The sequence below is a fragment of the Pan troglodytes genome, chromosome 17 (genome assembly GCF_028858775.2).
Source record: "Pan troglodytes isolate AG18354 chromosome 17, NHGRI_mPanTro3-v2.0_pri, whole genome shotgun sequence".
NCBI classification, from domain to species: domain Eukaryota; kingdom Metazoa; phylum Chordata; class Mammalia; order Primates; family Hominidae; genus Pan; species Pan troglodytes.
In genome coordinates this window covers 31286448-31308591 of record NC_072415.2, presented here as the reverse complement: position 1 = coordinate 31308591, position 22144 = coordinate 31286448, and the positions used below count along the sequence as shown (strand labels likewise).

General features: G+C 40.1%; 1 protein-coding gene and 1 non-coding gene across 8 annotated transcripts in view; one reads left to right on the top strand and one right to left on the bottom strand.

Annotated features, from left to right (window-relative positions):
* Positions 1–22144, bottom strand: part of GREB1L (GREB1 like retinoic acid receptor coactivator) — a 282546-nt gene that overhangs the window by 54825 nt on the left and 205577 nt on the right. For all 7 annotated transcript variants that reach the window (XM_024350984.3, XM_016933423.4, XM_016933422.4 and 4 more), the window contains 4 exons: positions 21252–21578; positions 19942–20070; positions 18862–18996; positions 16516–16713 (listed from right to left, as the gene is read on the bottom strand). In XM_024350984.3, the coding sequence (XP_024206752.1) occupies positions 16516–16713; positions 18862–18996; positions 19942–20070; positions 21252–21578 (789 nt within the window). The remainder of the gene's footprint in view (positions 1–16515; positions 16714–18861; positions 18997–19941; positions 20071–21251; positions 21579–22144) is intronic.
* LOC112206301 (small nucleolar RNA SNORD23) lies at positions 20337–20440 on the top strand. The gene has a single exon (XR_002940534.1). It is a non-coding gene; the product is annotated as a small nucleolar RNA SNORD23 (small nucleolar RNA).

Below are 22144 nucleotides of genomic sequence, written 5' to 3'. Positions count from 1 at the left end.
CCTACTTTTAAATTGTGTTATAGACTTGCTTTTATTTTTGTTTTTTTTTTCCTCATAATGAAAGTGATAGATACTTATTTTGGAAAAACTGGAAAGTATAGAGATACATTTAAAAATAAAAATGTATCCATAATTCTTTAATTCACTGCTTCCATTTTTGTGCTTTCTTTCCTGTTTTTTTTTCTATGCATATTGTGCAGCCTGACTCACATTTTGTAATTGTATATCCTGAGATATATATATATATATATATATATATATATTTGGCTTATAACTACAAAGAAACAAAACAAGTAAGAACAAAACTGTCATTGTTTACTAATAATATGTCTGTGTAGAAAACACAAAATAATCTATGGATGAATCAATAAGAATTTAGTTGATAGATTCAAAATCAATTTACAAAGATCAGTTGCATTTCTGTACACAAGCAGTAGTTAGGAAGTGTACTTTAAAAAAACATTTACAGTAAGTTCAAAAAATATTACGTATCTAGGAATAAATCTTACAAAACGTATGTAAGACCTTTATGGAGAAAATGATGAAACTATTAATTACGTTAAAAATGACCTAAATAGAGCTACATCATAAAATAAAAATTAAATTTTCCTCAAACTTATCTAGAGACTTAATCTAATTCCAATAAAATTACCTTTTTTAAACAAATATTTAAAGAGACAAGAGTCTTGTTCTGTCACCCACACTGAGTGCAGTCGTGTGATCACATCTCACTGTGGCCTTGAGCTACTGGGCTCAAGCTATCCTCCTGCCTCAGCATCCTGAGTAGCTGGGCCTGCAGGCATGTGCTAGCATGCCTGGCTACGATTTTTTTTTTTTTTTTTTTATAGAGATGGGGGTCTCACTATGTTGCCCACGCTGGTCTCAAACCCCTGGCCTCAAGCAGTCCTCCAGCTTTGGCCTCTCAAAGCACTGGGATTATAGGCATGATCCTAGCCCAACAGGTTTGATTTTTTAAATTTTACTTGAAAAAATGTTTTTAAAATGTATATGGCCGAGCAAAGAACCAAAAAGAGTCAAGATAGTTCTGAAGTAGAAAACATGGGAGAGGTTTGTCTCACTGGAAATTAAGAATTTCTTTGTTAATAAGACAGTGGTTTGGGCACAGAAGTATGAGTTAGTAATTGTGTAATTACCAGAAAAAAAGTCAAAGAAGTGAATATATTGTAGATAATGAGAACTAGGTTTCTTCCTGTCAGAGAAAGAAGTTACAAATAACTCATATTTTTAAACATAGATAGGTAGATATAGAAATAGAGAGGTATATGTGTGCATTCATGGGTTAATATACATACATATCATTTCCTAGCTCTGTCTGCTGAGTGGACTTAGGCACAATGACATCCTAGTAGCAATGGGCACACTTAACGCCCACATTTTGATTTCTAAATACCATTCTTCAATACAAGGAATCAGGTTTCTTGGAAAAAAGGTTAATCCCAGTGTTGAGGCAGAACAATACAAAGTAACCCTCGAATGTCTTATGGTTTCAGAAAGTAAGAAAACAGTATGTGAAAATGGATGATAATATGTTAAAAAAAACCCATAAGAGCCTGCCTGAAGGCGCCTCCAATGGCCAATGCTGGAAAATTTGAGCAAAATAATAATGATCATCACTATAGTGTTGGAAATAACCCATAGAATAAAATAAAAATGACCTGTATTTATAAATACATACATAAATGAGGAGGAACAGCTTTTCCTTACAGAATTTAATTAACAAACTCCTACTAGTAAATGTAGGGGAAAAATGACAGAAAATCATCAACTTGGAAATACTACAATAAATTGCAGGCAAGATCCACCACTAATGGATGCAAAAATTAGTGGTTGAAAGTTTGATGAAAACAGGATATTACCATTGCTCAAAATATTTCCACAAGATTTTAAATCACTTCCAAAGAAGAAACTAGTAACTTTACAATGCAGAAACTTGGCAGACATACCTTAATCAAGTGATAAAGGTTAACATCACCAATAATAAAACATCAACCTCATGTACTCCCTGACATGATGCAATGAGGACACAGTATCACTTTTGTGGTTTTCTTGCCAAAAACTCAAAACCTCAATTTAATTGTGAGAAAACTCAAACATTCCCTACACAAAACAATTGATTAGTATTCACTTAAGGTCATGAAAAGCCAGGAAAGACTGAAGAAATGTCATAGATTGCAGGAGATGAAGAGGACACAACTGAATGCAATGTGTGAACCTGGACTGGAACCTGGAACAGGAAAAACGACACGAAGAGAAAGATTGGTGAGATCTTTCGTTAACAGTATCATTCTGGCACTGAGTTCCTGCTCTGATAATTGTATTATAGTTAGGTAAGTTGTTAACTTTAAGAGAAACTGAGTGAAGGGTTTAGCGAACTCTATGATTTTTTAACAGCGTTAGTGATTAAGCATGTATTCACATATAATTTACCCATTTATAATGTATAATTCAATGGCTTTTAGTATATATTCATGGAGTTGGACAACGGTCACCACAATTTTAAAACATTTTCATCACCTCCTAAGGAAACTCCATACATTTTACCCCTCAATTCTTCCCTCAACACCCCCATCCCTAGGCAATCACAGTCTACTTTGTGTCTCTATAGACTGGCTTATTCTAGACATTTCATGCAAGTGGGATTGTACAAGATGCAATCTTGTGTGATTGGCTTCTTTCACTTGGAATAATGTTTTCAAGTTTCATCCATGTTGTAGTATGCATCAATACTTTATTTCTCTTTATTGTTAATATTCCATTGTATGGATATACCACATTTTATTTATCCATTCATCACTTGGTGGATATTTGGGTTTTTCTGCTTTTTTGCTATTATGAATAATGTTGCTATGAACATTTGTATTTTTGCATGCACGTATATTTTCACTTCTCTCTCATTTCGTTTTTTTTTTTTTTTTCAGATGGAGTCTCGCTCTGTTGCCCAGGATGGAGTGCAGTGGCATGATCTCGGCTCACTGCGAGCTCCACCTCCCGGGTTCATGCCATTGTCCTGCCTCAGCCTCCTGAGTAGCTGGGACTACAGGTGCATGCCACCATGCCCGGCTAATTTTTTTGCATTTTTAGTAGAGACAGGGTTTCACTGTGTTAGCCAGGATGCTCTCAATCTCCTGACCTTGTGATCCGCCCGCCTTGGCCTCCCAAAGTGCTGGGATTACAGGTGTGAGCCACTGCGCCCGGCTCATTTCATATCTTGGAGTGGAATTTCTGGATCATAGAGTAACTCCATATTTAATCATTTGGACAACCACTAGACTGTTTTCTAAAGCGGCTGTACCATTTTAAATTCCTAACAGCAGTGTACGAGGTTCCAATTTATCCACATATTCAACAATTCTTACTACCTCTCTTTTATGGGTCATACTAGTGGGGTGTGTAGCAGTCTCTCATTGTGGTTTTGATTCGCATTTCTCCAATGGCTAATGAGGAACATCTTTTCATGTGTTCATTGGCCATTCATGTATTTCCTTTGGACAGATGCCTATTCAGATCCTTCATCCATATCTTAATTAAACAATTTGTCTTCTTATTATTGAGTTGTAACAGGTCCTTGAATATTGTAGATATAGTCCTGTATCAGATAAATGATTTCCAAATAGTTTCTCCCACTCTGTGGCTTGTCTTTTCACTTTCTTGATGAGGTCCTTTGAAGTACAAATATTTAGAATTTTGAGGATTGTCCAGTTTATGTATAAAAGTTTATGCTTTTGGTGTCATATACAAGAAATAATTATTAGTATTCCAAGGTCACAAAGATTTATACCCATTTTCTTCTAAGAATTTTGTAATTGTAACTCTTACATTTAGGTCTTTGATCCATTTTGAGTTATTTTTTGTATGTGAGGTAGAGGTCAAACTTTATTCTTTTGCATGTGGATATTCAGTTGTCCCAGCATCATTCGTTGAAAAGACTGTTCTTTCTCTGTTAAACTGTCTTGGCACCCTTGTCAAAATTGAATTGATTGTAAATGGGAGGTTTATTTCTGGAATCTCAATACCATCTTGTTTATCTATATGTTTATCATTTTGTCATCACCACACTGTCTTGAGTACAGTAGCTTATATAGTTTACTGTAGCTTAAAATGGGGAAGTGAGAGTCTTCCAATGTTATTCTTTTTCAATAATGTTTTGAGTATGCTGGGTCCTCAAATTTCCACATGAAATTTAGGATCAGCTTGTAAATCTCTGCAAAGAAGCCAGCTGGGATTTTGGTAGGGGATGCATTGAATCTGTAGACCAATTTGGGGGAATATGGTCATCTTAAAAATATTAATATATCTTCAATTTTATAAATGTCTTTTCATTTATTTAGGTATTCTTTAATTTTGTTCAGCAATACTTCATTATTTCAAAGCATAAGCTTTGCACTTCTTTTGTCAAATTCATTCCTATGTATTTTTTGGATATTCTTGTGATTAAAATTTTCTCAATTTCATTTTCAGATCCCTTGTACTATTTTTGCAACTTTTTTATGTCTAAAATTATTTTAAAATAAAAAAATTTTTAAGGAGGTATGTGCATACCAAATATTTACTGAAGCACATACATGGCAGGTGGGAGTGTAAATATAATCACTTTGGAAAAAATTTAGCATTCTTTGGTAAAATTTAAAATGTTCATAACCTATGCTCCAACAATTCTATTCCCAGAGAAACTCTTATATGTGTACCAGCACTGTTTGATGTACATTACAAATGTACATCAGTAGTAGAATTGTGCTTTTTAAAAGATATGTGATGTATTTATATAAAAGAATACTAAAAATCAGTAAAATGAATGAATTACAGCTACAAACAACAGCAGGAACAACTTCAGGGACGTAACATTAAGCATAAAATATAAATCACAGCAGAATATGTAGAATGTAGTTCCACTTAGGTTTAAAGTATATGAAATTAAGCACATATGGTTTAGAAGTTAAGGCATTATGGTAAAACTATAAATAAAAGCAAGGGAATGATAAACACAAAATTCAGTGTAATGGTTACCTTTGAAAAGAGAGGGACATTAGCATCAAGGAGGCGCACCAGGGAGGAACAGTCTTCCATGTTCCTTATTTTGGTGGGTAATGAGTGCTCATTCCATTGTGATTTTTTAAATATCCTTTATAAATTTGATCTATTCAATAATTAAAACTTCTTAAAAAGGGGGAATGTAAATTACCCATCCATGTTTTAGAAACTATTTGAGGACAATAATAACTCTACAGAATTCCATCTGAAAGATACATTATCAATGAAAAGCAACTATTTTAACTTCACATTCTATTTTGACTACTACAGAAATGGAAAGACTAGTGTCATAAATACCTGTATACTCTTCAATTAGATTAATCAGTTGTTAATATTTTGCTACATTTGCTTTTCCTTTGTTACTTTTTATTTATTGTTGTGTTTTTGCTAAATAATTTGGAAATAAGTAACGTATATCATAATACTTTACCCTTAAATCCTTCAATATGCTCTTCCTAACAGCAAAGGCATTCTCCTGTATAACTACAATTTCATTATTACATCTATGGAACTGAACCAACATCAGTATAATATTCTTTAATACACAGCCCATATTCGAGTTTCAGTAATTGTCCCAGAGCTGTGTTTTAATTTTTTATATTTTACTCAAGTATCCAATTAAGAATTAAGCATGGGTTTTGGGGCTGGGGAGATTAGGTTTATTAAAGGACACAAAATTTCAGTTAGGAGGAAAAGTTCAGGGAATTGATTGTACAACATGGTAATTATAGTTAATAATAATATATTTTACACTTGAAAATTGCTAAGAGAGTAGATTTTAAATGTTCTTCACCACAAACAAATAATAAGTATGTGAGGTAATGGATATGTTCATTAGTTTGATTTAGCCATTCCATAATGTTTACTTTACATGTCATGTTTTATATCAAAAATATATACAATCTTTGTCCATTAAAAAATAAATGAATTAAGTATTATACTTGGTTGTCATGTCTCTTTATTCTCCATGTTTAAAATAACCAACAGCCTCCCTGACTTTTCTTTTACCTTTTTTCTTTTTAATCTTTCATGACGTTATTTTTAAAAATTCAAGCTAATTGTTTTGTAAGATGCCACACCATCTGGATCTGTCTGGAAGCTTCCTTGTGATCAGACTCAGGTTGAACAGTTTTGGCAATTATACCTCATAGGTGACATTGTGTGCTTTTTTGCACATAATGTCAGTTTGTCTCATAACTGGAGATGCCAAATTTTGATTACTTGGTTATGGCAGTGTCTACTGCCAGATCTCTCCATTGTAGAGATACCTTTCCCTCTTTGTTAGCTTTTGATCCATGGGATGATACTTTGAGACTTTGTGAATATTTGTTCCCTGACATTTTTTTTTTTTTTTTTTTGAGATGGTGTCTCTCTCTGTACCCAGGCTAGAGTGCAGTGGCGCGATCTCGGCTCACTGCAACCTCTGCCTCTTGGATTCAAGTGATTCCCCTGCCTCGGCCTCCTGAGTAGCTGGGATTACAGGCATGTGCCACTACGCCCGGCTAATTTTTGTATTTATAGTAGAGATGTGGTTTTACCATATTGACCAGGATAGTCTCGATCTCTTGACCTCGTGATCCGCCCCCCTCGGCCTCCCAAAGTGCTGGGATTACAGGCGTGAGCGACCGCACCCGGCCCCCTAATGACATTTTATTCAATGGCTTTAGTATCCATCTTTGTCAGAATCAATAATTACACATTGGTACTACAAAGTGGGGATTTTCTAATTCCATCATTTTTCCTGCATTTATTAACTGGTACTCTTCTGTAGAGAAGGCATTCCCCTAACCTCTCACTTCTCCTGTTCCTTTTATTTTTTAGTATTGTTCTGGACTCATGGGTTTTAAAAAATTTTTCAATAGGTTGCAATCCATTGCTATCATTCCTTGTGACGCTCGAAATTTCCAAATTTAGCCATAAATCCCCTCAAGCAGGCTGCCATGTCCTTTTGGCATGCTCCAATCAATCTTTGCACTTTCTCACTTTCTGGCACAACAAAATATTCCAGAAATGTTTCCACTTCAGAGCTGGGACAGTGGGGAACCGTGTTACAAGCCCAAACCTAAATGCTCCATGTGCTCACAGATACGAGTTTGAGACCAGCCTGAGCAACGTGGTGAGATCTTGTCTCTAAAAAAAATTAGCCAAGTGTGGTGGCATGTGCCTGTAGTTCCAAATACTTGGGAGGCTGAGGTGGGAGGATTACTTGAGCCTGGGAGTTCGAGGCTGGAATGGGGCATGATCATGCCACTGCACTCCAACCTGGGCAACAGAGTGAGACCCTGTCTTTCAGTGGACAGGAGGATTTTTCTTTTTTCAAATTATGACTTCACCCTTTTATTGCCAATTTAAACCTAAAATGAATATTTCTTATTTTCCCATTTCCCATTTGAAGTTCCCATCTTTCATTTGAGAACCCTGGTTTTCAACATTCAACTACTGCCGGGCGCGGTGGCTCACGCCTGTAATCCCAGCACTTTGGGAGGCCGAGGCGGGCAGATCATGAGGTCAGGAGATCGAGACCATCCTGACTCTCATGGTGAAACCCCATTTCTATTAAAAATACAAAAAATTAGCCAGGCGCGGTGGCGGGTGCTTGTGGTCCCAGCTACTTGGGAGGCTGAGGCAGGAGAATGGTGTGAACCCGGGAGGCAGAGCTTGCAGTGAGCCGAGATCATGCCACTGCACTCCAGCCTGGGGGACAGAGCGAGACTCCATCTCAAAAAAAAAAAAAAAAAAAAAAAAAAAGAACCATTAAGCTATTTACCTATCTGCTCTCTCCTATGATATACACAAAATAGTTTTAAGATTATCAGTAATACTCTCAGTAACAAACATTCTAATTCAAATTCAAGATTTCTTTCCAATCTTTTTCCCCATAGAATATGTCACATTAACAACATACAGTAAGAAAACTGTTAAAAAATTACTTGAATTAATTCTTTTTGCTGTGTGGTTAATGTTATCAATGTGATATGCAGTTAGGTTCCTTCATTTGTTTGTATTAAATTTTAAGTTTGCCTTTCCCCATTATTTTATTTTTGAATATATAAATCATTTTCAAGGCTCAAAAGTCAAAATTATAGTCATTCCATACCTATCTCTTCCATCCCATAGATGAACTTTTTCATTAGGCCGGGTGCAGTGGCTCACACCGGTAATCCCAGCACTTTGGGAGGCCAAGGCGGGTGGATCACCTAAGGTCAGTGGTTCGAGACCAGCCTGGTCAACATGGCGAAACCCCGTCTCTACCAAAAATACAAAAATTAGCTGGGTGTGGTGGTGTGTACCTGTAATCCCAGCTACTCTGGAGACTGAGGCAGGAGGATCACTTGAACCTGGGAAGAGGAGGTCACAGTGAGCCAAGATCGTGCCACTGCACTCCAGCCTGGGTGACAGAGCAAGACTCCACCTCAAAAACGAAAACAAAACAACAAAACAAAAAGAACAAATAAACTTTTTCATTAGCTTCTGACTTAACTTTCATGCTTTGTTATGTTTTTCAAAAATAAGCAGAGGCAAGGAATCTGAAAATGTCAGAAGTGATAAGCAATGGCCAGTCTAAGAAACGTCACTTTTATTCTGTTTCCTTACTAACTTAATTTATCACAGTTCTATGGAATTAAACAAGTTTATTTTTCAAATGAATCATAGGCAAATTGTCACACCTTTCCAACTCCACAATAAAACATGGATATCAGCAGGGCGCACCTGCGGCACTGATGGTGGTACTAAGAGATCCAGGGCTGTGTCTAATTAAATACTAAATCTTACTTTTGACATGAGTGGGAACATAGGAGCACCAGTAACTCTTCTTCCTTCCTGACATCTTGCAACTCATTGAGTTCTAGAACAGAGCCAGTGGTGGTTGGGAGTCACCGTGTTCCCTAAAGGTTTAGATTAATGACCTTTTAGGGAACACATTAACTAATGTCTCTTACTCTTGGCCAAAGTAGATTTCTGGAACATGGGCTTTAATGACTAAATTTGTTTTTACCAGAGGGCCACGAAATCTTAAATATTATTTCTGTGTTTGCCTTTCAAAATAGATTTGAACTTAAAATTCAACAAAATGTTGAATATTTGTTCAGCAAATATTCATGCATAGTAAAATATTCATTTTACTTTCTGGCTGAAGAGAAAGATCATTAATAAACATGCAACTACAACACACAGTGTGTTGAGTGCCAGGGCTGGAGAACTGCAGTGTGTGCATGAGCACCACGCACACACACACAGTGGGAGAAAAGCTGGGAAGGAGCATGCCCTGGCAGCCAGAGGAACCAGAAGGAATCTAATGAAAGGAATGGAGGCCTCCAGTGTTGCCAAAAGCTCAGATAAGGACCGAAAAGGTCATTGGTGATACGGACAAGGGTGCTGTGAGGGTGGGAGCCAGTTTGCCAGGTGTCGGGGAGTGACTGGGAGATGGAGGTGAGGATGGACAGCCCTCTTGGTTTGGCAGTTGGTAGGAGGAGGGGAGCTGGAGGCCAGGTGGGATTAACAGAGTCTTGTTTTGTCTTTGAGAGAGTGGGGCAGGTTGACACTGATGGAACGAGACCCCAGAGAGAAAAAAGTTGAAGCAATGAGAGAGAAGAAAAGCAATAGCGTGAGGTTCCTCAAAGGTGGAAACTGTATCTGGGGTGAGGTGTGTGGGTCAGGCTGAAACAGAGCAGGGCAGCTCCTCCACTGATCAGCAGGGAAGGGGACAGGTGTATACACAGTTAGGTTTCTAGATTCCCAGGCAGGAAGTTGTTGGGTTTTTTTCTTTTTCTTTTTCTTTTTTTTTTTTTTGAGATGGAGTCTCACTCTGTCACCCAGGCTGGAGTGCAGTGATGCGATCTCGGCTCACTGCAACCTCTGCCTCTCAGGTTCAAGTGATCCTCCCACCTCAGCCTCCTGAGTAGCTGGGATTATAGGTGCATGCCACCATGCTTGGCTAATTTTTGTGTTTTTAGTAGAGACAGGGTTTCACTATGTTGGCCCGGCTGGTCTCGAACTCCTGACCTCAGGTGATCCACCTGACTCAGTCTCCCAAAGTGCTGGGATTATAGGCATGAGCCACCATGCCTGGCCTAGAGGTAAGTTTTTATTTGAAGTTTTTGTTTGTTTTTTCCTTTGGGTGGGGCAGCATGGTCATTTGCTAAGAGAGAAGGATAAGGGATGAAGTCTGGGGTTTGAGGAGTGAAATGGAGTCCATGACAGCCACTGTGGAGAATGGGAGAGAGAACCAACTAAAGAATCAAAAAAGGGCTATGCACAGTGGCTCACGCCTGTAATCCCAGCACTTTGGGAGGCCGAGGCGGGTGGATCACCTGAGGTCAGAAGTTCGAGACCAGCCTGGCCAACATGGTGAAACCCCATCTCCACCAGAAATACAAAAATTAGGCTGGGAGCATTGGCTCACACCTGTAATTGCAGCACTTTGGGAGGCCAAGGTGGGTGGATCACCTGAGGTCAGGAGTTTGAGACTAGCATGACCAACATGGTGAAACTCCGTCTATATAAAACAATTAGCCGGGTGTGGTGGTGCATGCCTGTAATCCCAGCTACTCAGGAGACTGAGGTAGGAGAATCGCTTGAACCCGGGAGGCGGCGGTTGCAGTGAGCCAAGTCTGTGCCATTGCACTCCAACCTGGGCAACAAAAGCGAAACTCTGTCTCAAAAATAAACAACAAAAAAAAATTAGCTGGGCATGGTGGCACATGCCTGTAATCCCAGCTACTTGGGAGGCTGAGGTAGAAGAATTGCTTGAACCTGGGAGGTGGAGGTTGCAGTGAGCCGAGATCATGCCATTGTACTCCAGCCTGGGCCACAAGAGCGAAACTGCATCTCAAAACAAAAACAAAAACGAAAACAAAAACAAGACAAAACAAAACAAAACAAGAATTTAGTACGGCATCAACTGGAAAGGTTGATTTTTTCCCCACACAGTGAGAACATGTTGTATATGTGTGGCCTGAAGGAGAGTGTGGCCTGAAATTGGGAACATCTGAATGGGTGATTCCAGGATTAGGCAGGGTCCAGCGTATGACGAGGGGGGCAGTGGTTGTGGCTGTGGTGAAGCGGGGGGTAAATGTGCCTGAGGGTGAGAACGGAAGCTACTGAGAGCTGGGTAGTGGCTGGGCCATTCCCCGGACAGCAATGCATGTGCTGGGTTATGCTTGCACAGAGCAATCTCTCGTGTTTCCTCTACCTCAGGACAGAGCAGTTTCCCAGTACATTCTTCCTGGGCACCTGTTCCCTGTGTCTTAGTCACTGAACAAAAAATACTGTCTTTTTTTCTGTTGAAATTTTAAGTGACCAACAAGGGAGTATAAGGTTGGTGAGACCAAAAAAATATGTCTTTTTTTTTATTAAAAAAATTTTTTTTGTTATTTATTGTTATCTTACAGAAGAAAGCTCTGCCACAAGAAAATCTGTTTTTAGAAACTGAGAATGCCGGCCATGCGCGGTGGCTCACTCCTGTAATCCCAGCACTTTGGGAGGCCGAGGTGGGCAGATCCCCTTGAGGTCAGGAGTTCAAGACAAGCCTGGCCAACATGGTGAAACCCTGCCTCTACTAAAAGTACAAAAATTAGCTGGGCATGGTGGCGGGCGCCTGTAATCCAAGCTACTCGGAAGGCTGGGGCAGGAGAATCACTTGAACCTGAAGGGCAGAGGTTGCAGTGAGCCGAGATTGTGCCACTGCACTCCAGCCCGGGCAACAAGAGCGAAACTCCGTCTCAAAAAAAAAAAAAAAAAAAAAGTAAAGAAAAAGAAAAGAAAGTGGGAATGCTTTCCTCTCTCTCTTCACTTCCCCCGCAATGTCTACTGCTTCCTTAAAACTGCCTTATGTCCATTTGAATAGAGTAATCTCTATATCAGCAGACAAATATGTCTCTCTGGCTTTGTTATAATCATGCATATGTTAAAGTATCAGATTTGTGTCATTCCCCTGACAGGATAAAACTTCCTTGCCTGGATACCTCCAGATTCGCTCCCATTTGCTGGGGCTCCCACCAACACCATTTTACAAGCAGGGAGGCGAAAAACGGACAGTCACTTCCTGTACTTCTCTCTCCCACCTTGAACTGAAATGGGCTTGCCTTCGGATTGCACCAGTATGCTAGTATTCTCATTCACAGGATGAGGGGTCCTCCGAATTAGAATTATGCTACCACTTCAGATTTCTAAAAAAAGGACACTAAAATAAAATAATTTCCTATAGTATAAAAATGCTCCTTCCCCACTGATCACTCCAGCAGTTACAAGTCTATGTTACGCAAACTTAAAAGATGTTAAACCCGCTCCATTTCTTTTTTTTTAACCTTCAAATTCTGTCCATGATATTTTGTTTTGTTTTCCTTTTTCCTCCTCCCTCCCCTCTTTGCTTCATTTCTTCATCAGAATGTGAGCTGAGGTTTCAAATGCTTCACTTTAGTGCTGGATCTGCAACAACGTGATGGTTTCTATTTTCATCCTTTTACTTTCAGCCATGCAGGCACTGCCAAGGATGTGCCCTTTCTGCATACTCTGGCAGCTCTTCCCTGCCTGGGTGCTTTTCCTGGCAGACTCTGCTAGAATGCTTTCTTTAGTAAAGGAGGCAAATGGAACCAGGACACAGAGACCTTGGACACTGTTTCTCCTTCTGCCCATCTCTTTCTCCTTCTGGCCCTCCATTCAAACATCAGTTGAGAACCTGCTGGTGCCAGGCCCAAGAGAGGCATGAAACGAGGCACTAGACATGCAACAATAAAAAAACTGTCCTTGGGCCGGGCGTGGTGGCTCACACCTGTAATCCCAGCACTTTGGGAGGCCGGAACGGGTGGATCACCTGAGGTCGGAAGTTCAAGACCAGCCTGACCGACGTGGAGAAACCCCGTCTCAACTAAAAATACAAAAAAATTAGCCAGGCATGGTGGCGCATGCCTGTAATCCCAGCTACTCTGGAGGCTGAGGCAGAAGAATCGCTTGAACCCGGGAGGTGGAGGTTGTGGTGAGCCAAGATCGCGCCACTGCACTCCAGCCTGTACAACAAGAGCAAAACTCGGCCTCAAAAAAAAAAAAAAAAAAAAAAACTGTCCTTGCTCTCAAGGTACTACCCTCTGTGATCTCAGGCAAACTAGGCTCTTCTCAATTCACATGATGACATATGAGGAAACTAAGTCAGATGATTTCTTAAAAACTTTCTGTTTTAACAGCTATGATTTTAAAGAGTTATTTTAATGGATGCTCTCCTGCTATTTATTCTACCCGGAGCAATTTCTCCGTACATTTTAACACGCTTCTAGTCCTTTCTCTTCTATCAATTGATGTGTGTTCCAACAATATGAAGGTATTTAAGTATCAAAATAAATACTTTTTTTGTAATTATGATGTGACTATACATTCATTAAGAATGATGCTCACAAAAGATGTTCATGACATGGAAAAAGGTACACACTGTAATGCCAAGTGAAAACAACAGACGTAGGGAAGAGAGGTGGAACACTAGGTATTAAGTTATTTGTTAATGCCAACATTTTAACAGTGGTTACCCTTGAATGGTAGGATTATAAATGTTTAAAGGTTTCTACTTTATTTTTTAAAAATAAGGCATACCATAATCATGTTTTTATAACAAAATAAAGGTATGTTTAAATATACAGAAGTGATTGTTTTGCAGCAAAAATTTCAATATGTATGCCAAAGCCAGATGTGAATAATTCTAAATATATGCTTTGCTTTGAGTGTGCCAAACATGTCTATTACATTGATTTTTTTTTCTGGATTCTAAGCTTACATAATTGGTCAAATTCTGGTACCTTTTTGAGAGGTGATAATCTTAAAACGCTTTAGAAAAATCTGAGGGCATTGAGAAGAGAAAGGAAAAAACCTGTACAATTTATTCATCTGTCAAAAATGCAAGGCTTTATTTAGGAGCTTGCATTTATTAGGAAAGGTGAAAGTGCAGGTCACTGAGAGGTTATTTCAGGAAAAGGCTCTGCAGATGATTTCGTCACTTCAAACAGGTGCCATGATGTGTTTGCTCAAGCACAATTTGGGATATCAGATCACAAACTCAGGGAGGCCACAAATGCCAACTGGTACAAGTAAAATACTTAAAAGACAAGGCCCTTCCTCCCTGTTACGAAAGGAAAAAAATCCATATGAAATAACAAAAAATCTGGCTACTGCTTGGTGTGACCGACACCCGCCCACTCCCCATACTGGAGAAGGGGCAGGAAAAATAAATGCAGAAAGAAGCCGGTAGCTGAGAGAGAGAACTCACTTTGGTTTTTGGGAGAGCCGTGAGAGAAGGCATTTGACCTTTTCCAGCTCATCACCTACAGGTCGATATTTCCAACAAGTCATTTTGTAACTTGTCATTCCAAAACTGAGAGGCTAAAAAGAAGACTGCACTGTCAACCAGGCACTTGGGACTCCAGAAGATGTGGACAAAACTTCACATGTCAGTCACAGCCACCAAGAGGGGTTAAAGAGATAGAAACAGGGAAAAATGTACTGTCAGTCAGCTCATTTGGCCTCTGGAACAAGAGGCCTTTTTAAAAACTTTTAATTTTAAATTTTGTGGGTACACAGTAGAAGTATATATTTATGGAGCATATGAGAAAATTTGATACACGCATGGAATATGTAATAATCACATCAGGGTAAATGGGGTATCCATCCCCTGAAGCATTTATCCTTTGTGTTACAAACAATCCAATTACAATACTCTTTTAGTTATTTTTAAAAGTACAATCAAGCAAGATTTCTTATTGAGCCATGCTACTCAAAGTGTGGTCTTCTGACACTGGCATCCCTATAAGCTTGTTAGAAATGCAGAATCCGGGCTGGGTATGGTGGCTTATGCCTGTAATCTCAGCACTTTGGGAGGCTGAGGCTGGTGGATCACTTGAGGTCAGGGGTTCAAGACCAGCCTGGCCAATATAGTGAAACCCTGTCTCTACTAAAAATACAAAAATTGGCTGGGAGTGGTGGTGCACACCTGTAATCTCAGCTACTTGGAAGAGGCTGAGGCAGGAGAATTGCTTGAACCCAGGAGGTGGAGGTTGCAGTGAGCCAGGACTGTACCACTGCACTCCTGCCTGGGCAACAGAGTGAGACTATGTCTCACAAAAAAAAAAAAACAAAAAAAGCAAATGCAGAATCCGGAGCACAACCCAGACTCACTGAAGTGGAATCTGCATTTTAGCAAGATCCCCAGGTGATCTTTATGTAGGATAAAATTTGAGAGGCACAATATGACAGGTATGAACATATAAACCACATTTTAAGCACTTCTGGATTTTTCTGCTTCCTACCTGTTTTTAAATATATTGAAAGTAAAATTCTTTGTTTTTTTTTGTTTTTTTTTTTGGGGGGGCGGGGAGAGGGTCTCACTCAGTCACCCAGACTGGACTGCAGTGTCTTGGTTCACCACAGCCTCTGCCTCCCGGGTTCAAGTGATTCTCCTGCCTCAGCCTCCCAAGTAGCTGGGATAACAGGCATGTGCCACTACCACCTGGCTAATTTTTGTATTTTTAGTAGAGACGGGGTTTCACCATGTTGGCCAGGCTGGTCTTGAACTCCTGACCTCAAATGATCCACCCGCCTCGGCCTCCCAAAGTGCTGGGATTACAGGTGCGAGCCACTGCCCCAGGCCGAAAGTAAAATTCTTTACTGTGGCAAAAACAGTCACCTTCCAGATCTAAAATCTGCGTGCGTGTGTGTGTGTGTGTGTGTGTGTTTTCCTCAGCTAAGGTAATCAGAAGCAACTTGACATTTATAATTTCGTTTTCAAACCTAGTTTACAAAGGCAAGCATTTTACAGCTGTTTCAAGTTTCTAAATTCCTTATAACTTCTTGTAATTCTAATCAAATTTTATTTCTGAAAAGGGATATTATTTACCACAGACTTGTAACATTTTTTTTTTTAGACTTGTAAAATTTTTTGCTCTCTACCTTTTCACATTTTCTGGGAAAAACATTTTTTTTCTTTACACTTAAAGTTATTAGAAATAACGCTAACTTTTTTTCTTAAAGAACGTCATTGCTGACACGGGGGATGGTGTTCTGGTTTCCAGGTCCCAGACGTGCTGTTAATGTGCTAGATGGCCAAGAATCCACCTATGCAAATGAGGCCTGCATGTGGGAGGAGTTCAGGTGGCACAGACGCCATCAACCCATGCAGGGCCATCCTCGCCTTGAGAAAATTTCTCTTCATCCATAAATGACCAGATTCTAGTCCCACAGATTACATCATGAACTTAACGATACCTGGCAAACATGCACAACAATTTACCCTTGACCTTGAGGGGAAAAAGGACAGAGTACTTTGAGGGAAAACTTCAGATAAACCCAAAATAACAAAGTGCTTTTATGATTTTTATTACTGAAGAAGGTTTAAAGCATCCTCTAAACATTTGGATTAAGCAAAAGAAAGAGGCAGAGGGGATCTGAAGCTGGATCTAGGTGGGCTCCTCTTTGAAAGTTCACTCTTACCTGATTGTCGAATCCGCTGAAGAGTTTGCTGAACCAACACCTCCGATCTGGGAACAATGATGATGAAGTCTACTTTGCTGAAGTGACCGAGGTCCAGGCTCTGGCTGCCACTGTCCGCTATAGCACACACCTGGGATAAGAGTTTTCTGGCAACTGTTAGCTGCGGTTGATAAATGTGGAAGGTTTCGTTACCTAAATCTAAAATTTAAAGAGAAGTCATAAGAACAAGGTTAATTTACTTCCCTAATGGCCACTGTGAATCTCTATGAGGACACATACCACACAGACGGTAATGTAATGCACTCTCACTACGAATTCTCACCCGCTATTTGCACTCTCTATTGAGTTTCAATAGATTTGCCTATTTTCCCTGAAACGTGGATGAGAGGATGTGCTCAGGAGTGGATGCTGCAGTTTTGCAAATGTATTATTTAAAAACTGATTGATTATCTCACAAATGCCTAATTCAACACCCCTATCCCAACCCAGAAGTGGAGGAGACAGACTACACTGTCGCAGCTGGAGCCAAGACTCATCCCTGGAAAGGGTAGCATTTCCAGTTTTCTTTAGAAATATCAGCACAGGCCAGTTCTCCAGCCCCGACCCAGTTCAAGGAAAGAGGGGATGCCATAATGATCAGGATGCTGAGTTCCCCTGAGCTTTTCTGGAAGGCACTACAGTAAATATTTCCTCTTTAGCAAGTCAGTTGCAACATGGTCGGAAATTCCCTCCCCAGTGACTACATAACGTGGGTCATGGAGACACAACCTTCACCTTTCTTCCCACTCGACTCCACTTTGCCAGTGCTGTGACCTGGCAGGTCTAGGTGGTTGTGGCTAGCTCCAGTGCTGATGCCTGGACTATGTGAAGACACCTGACTCATGACATAGCCAGCTGGCCACTCAGCAGGGGACGTATTACAAAAACATTTCCCAGATACTCTAAGCAGGTCAGTAGCTTTTTATTGCAAGTATAATCAAGCGATCAATCTTTCTTATACGTGCATGCACATCCACATGCACAATGAAAGAAGTTTAGTCAGCTAAACACCTGAGCAGGCAACATCCAATGCTTCTTTAAAGCGCTGGTTATTATCAGGAACACATGTGGCAGTTTAACTGCAACAGGGCCTAATTAACCTGTGCTAATTAATGTTTTCTAAAATCAAATGCAGCCGAGGCAAAGAGAGCTGTCAACATATCCCAGTTACCATGGATACTGACAGCAAGTAGAGATTTAGATGGATGGTCTCCCTAGTAGTTGAGAGAATCCACTGGAAAAGCCCAAACCTGCAACTTTAAATAGAAGCCCAAATAGTCTTTGTACCACAGACTACTAATCAAAATATATCTGTCTTTTAATACAGTTAGGCTGTTATTTCAAAAACATCTTTAAACAAGGTTTTTAAACAGGGAACCAAGAATGTACTTGGGAATCTGTAAGTCCTCTCAGAATGTTTAAATTCTAAATGTGTTAACAATTCAAAACAGTTAATATAAACACATTTTAGATCATCTGGATCATCACTTTATTACCAAATACCATTGAGAAGTCAAAACATTTTACTGCCTGTATTTGCATTTGTTTTAACAACAGAGCTGACTGCCAAGCCATGCTACTTTTATTGCCTGAGACAATCCTAATATATAAATGATACATTCCTATCAAGTGGGGGCCAAGTGGCTGTCAGCAGCAGCTTATATGGGTCTGTCTCCCATCTATCCTTTCTCCTGTTCTTTTTTCTGTCCTGTCCTATGTCATTCCTGTCAATCAGTGAACTGGGGAAGGAATATGAACCCAAATGAATCCAGTCTTAACGATCAGACTCCTCATCCCTGACACTCCCACTTTGAGCCCCTGAAGCTTGTTGTAGGGCAGATGACATGTTGGTAGCGCTGCTCTATCTGCCAAGAAAGCCTCACTATCCCTGAGATAATGTGTGTTTTACAAGTCAGACAGGAAGTGAAGGAGCAGGAGCTGGGGACCCTGCACTGCCTGTAGTCTGACTCTTTCAGACAGTTTTTTGAAGTCCTCTGGGCACAGCTGGTGGAGCTAAGGAAAATGAGCCAATGTCCTGGAATCTTTCAGAGAAAAAAGAGAGAGTGCTTAAGATAAAGTCTTTGACTTTGATTTTCATTCCAGAAGACTTTTACTAGGAACAAGGCCTTTGATCCAGGCCACATGGGAAAGCATTTTTAATTTCAACCAGGTTTACCATGTAGACAATCAGGAAAAGGCTGTTGTGGTCTGTGACTTGAAGAATCCTCAAAACCCTTAGAATGACTTAGTTTTTACAATGTCTGTCCCAAGGACTGACTTCCTCCTCTTGGTCTGAGATGACATTACCCAGGTTTTGTGTGGGAATCATAGCAGCAGCCTCCTGGGGTGACACACATTCATTAAGGTCTCCATCGAAAGGGGTAACCACACTGTCACCTCTTCTTTGTTGCATTTTTTCCAGCAGCTTGTCTAGGTCATCGCCTATTACAAAATAGAGATAAGAAGGTTACAAGGAAGGATATGTTTGTTTCATTTTTATTAACTGCCCAAGTTGGGCAGTTAGGCTGTTCTCAGTAGATTTGTTGGTCAGCCAGCAATTCATATCAGCATTTACACTTGGCCATCTTTATAGTATACTGGTGTCTCTATAGCAAGAACTACTCTCATTGATATAGTGCTTATAATTTACATGCTTTCACATGTTGTATCTCTCTTGACCTCCCTAATACTCAAAAGCAGACAGAATGGGATTAGAAAACTGAGTTCCAGGCTGGGCACAGTGGCTCATGCCTGTAATCCCAACACTTTGGAAGGCCAAGGCACAGGAGGATTGCTTGAGGCCAGGAGCTGGAGTCCAGTCTGGGCAACAAAGGGAGACCCAGTCTCTACAAAAAATTAAAAAATTAGCCAGGCATGGTGGCACATGCCTGTAGTCCAAGCTGCTTGGGAGGCTGAGGTGGGAGGATCGCTTGAGCCCGTGGAGAGGGGTGGTGTCAAGCAGTGAGCTATGATCATGCTACTGCACTCCAGCCTGGGCGATAGAGTGCGACACTGTAAAAAAAAAAAAAAAAAAAAAAAAAAAAAAGGAAGGAAGGAAAGGAGGAAGGGAGGGAAGGAGGAAGGAAAGAAAGGGAAGGAAGGAACAAATGAACAAACCGAGTTTCAGGGAGAGAGAAACTCGCCCAAGGTCACTCAACAAGGTTGTGGCTGAGCTGAGACTTTTGAATCCAGTACCAATGTGCCTTCCTCTGGACCCCCTTACTGCTTCCTGTGGTGTTAGTGACAAAATACTTAGGATAAACCATTTCAAATGAAAGATCAGCTGGCAAGCTTGAGCTCCACACTCATCTTGACAGGCTAAGATTTAAACTCAGAAAATCATACAACTAGGGGCTGCCAGTGTTGCCAAATCTTACAACCACTCACCTAATGATGTGGTTTTGAAATGTGATGCCAGGAAACTGACCTTTCCTGTGATAAGCTCATAACTAATTTCTTTCAAAAACTCACTTGTGGTGAGCATGCTCTCTGCCAGAGCTCGGGACTGGTGCTGACCTGCAGGATGGAGGGGAGAAGAGAAGACTCATCAACAGAACAAATGTTGCTGGAACATTACTTATAATGGCAACAATTGGAAACAATCAAAAGATGTCACTATAGGGACTTGGGTTAAGAAAATTATGACACATCAAAAGGTATGGACAATTATACAGCATTTGAAATATCAATTCTGACTCTAGACAGAAACAGAAATGTTTATAATACAGATGATCAGGGGAACAAAATGATGTACCTTATGTAACTGAAAATATGCACGTTTGTGTTTAATGACTAAGGAAGGTCCCTGTCCCCCCCAGGGGCTGTGAGCAACACCATGGCTGCCCCAGGGCTGGCCAATTGGGCAGATGCCCAGGGGCTGAGAACATGGGGGAAAAACAGACTAGGGAAGAGTATGAAAAACCTTATAAAAATTGTGCTTGCATGGTTATAATGAATTTGCTTTAAAAATATAAACATGTTTTTTACAAATAAAAATGAAAAAATATTAATGTATCACACTGATGAAGCTTTCTGGAAATACATGTAGCACAGAAAAATGGGCAGACAGGTTTTGTCAAAGTGAGGGGGTTTTCTTAGCTTCTTTGCTAGAAGAGGTGAGAGCCATTCAGTACAGAGAAGAGAGAAGCAAAATGTAGTCCAAATGGCTACCCAGGAGGGTGCCTGATAGAAAATCTGCACAGTGCAAAACAAACAAACAAAAATCCCCTCCCACCCCCCAATTTTGTAGTGTACCAACTTTCTGAATCTTTAGAGACTATGTTACAATATTAAATAGACTGTTCAGTGAGAAGGGGAATATATGAGCTACTTTTCTGGCAAATTCGATTAACTGGCTTAGGCCACCTGTGGCACTGGCTCTATCACATGCTAGAGTAGTAACATTTCCAAAATCTTTAAAGGACAGCAGTTACATGAGACAGGGGTATCTGTTACTAGGGAGAGCTTTGAAATAATGCTCCCACAACCAGCTGACAGGGGCACCAGCCAAACTGAGGGCTACACAAAACCTGATCTGAGAAGGAAAGGGAAAGTTAAAATTAGGAGGATGAGCCCAAGCTCCAGCAATTAATCAGAGGTTGATTATGTGGATGCCTGAAACACATAACACACATTTTTAAATGGAAAAATGGTTGAATGAATTGATTAAACAAACAAAAAACAAAAAAATTACTCACCTAACACTACCACACAAAATTCATTTCCTCTGATTTTCGATGCACAAATTGCCACCACATAATCTGGCAGCCTTTGATAGTGTCTCATTTCACTGAGAGTCCTTAAGGTCTCTGAAATGCCCTCCGCCAAAGAGTTCTGGGTCACAATCACATGAACCAAGTCTTGAGATACGCTGGCAATTAATCTAGCAAGCCAGGGGAGTTGTCCTGGTGACACAGGGACACACTGAGCACCTATCTGCAGGGCTCTTTCTCTCAGAGTAAATTCTTGCATAGCTTTCAGCATAATTTGCTCAAATTCTTCCCTGAGAGGTACCTGATCAGGACCTATATAGAAGAGAATTACAGCTGGAATTTAAAGAATCACAGGGAGGAGAGACACACACACCCACATGCTTTCCTGCAGTCCTTCTCAGCCCATCATACATACTCCAACTAGAAAATAACCTCTTTTTCTTGGAGTGGTCACAAGTATAGAGTCCCTACTAATCATTCCCTGTTGGAAATTATTTTTCTTTCTGCCTCAATCTTTGTAAAAAAAATCAGGCTTCTGTTTTTCTGTATTCCTGATCTCTTTAAAAGAGGAGGTACCAAGAGAAACCATTAATTCCACTGTATGCCCTCGGAGCTGGTCCTTGCACATGGCATATTTCTTGACCTATTAAGCTTGGCGTTATGGAAATTGTTAATGACTAATGAAAAAAGAAGCCAACCTACTGGTATATAACCGATTTTAAGTTTCATTCAGTTCTCATTTTAGTCATAGGCATTTTGGAAAACATTTTAATGTGTTGCTTCTAAGCCTAATTTTGAGAATACTGTGCAGGAAATGAAGTTTAATTATTTTTCACTCCCAAGTGACATTGGAGGCAGCCTCACATTTTTCCCAGATA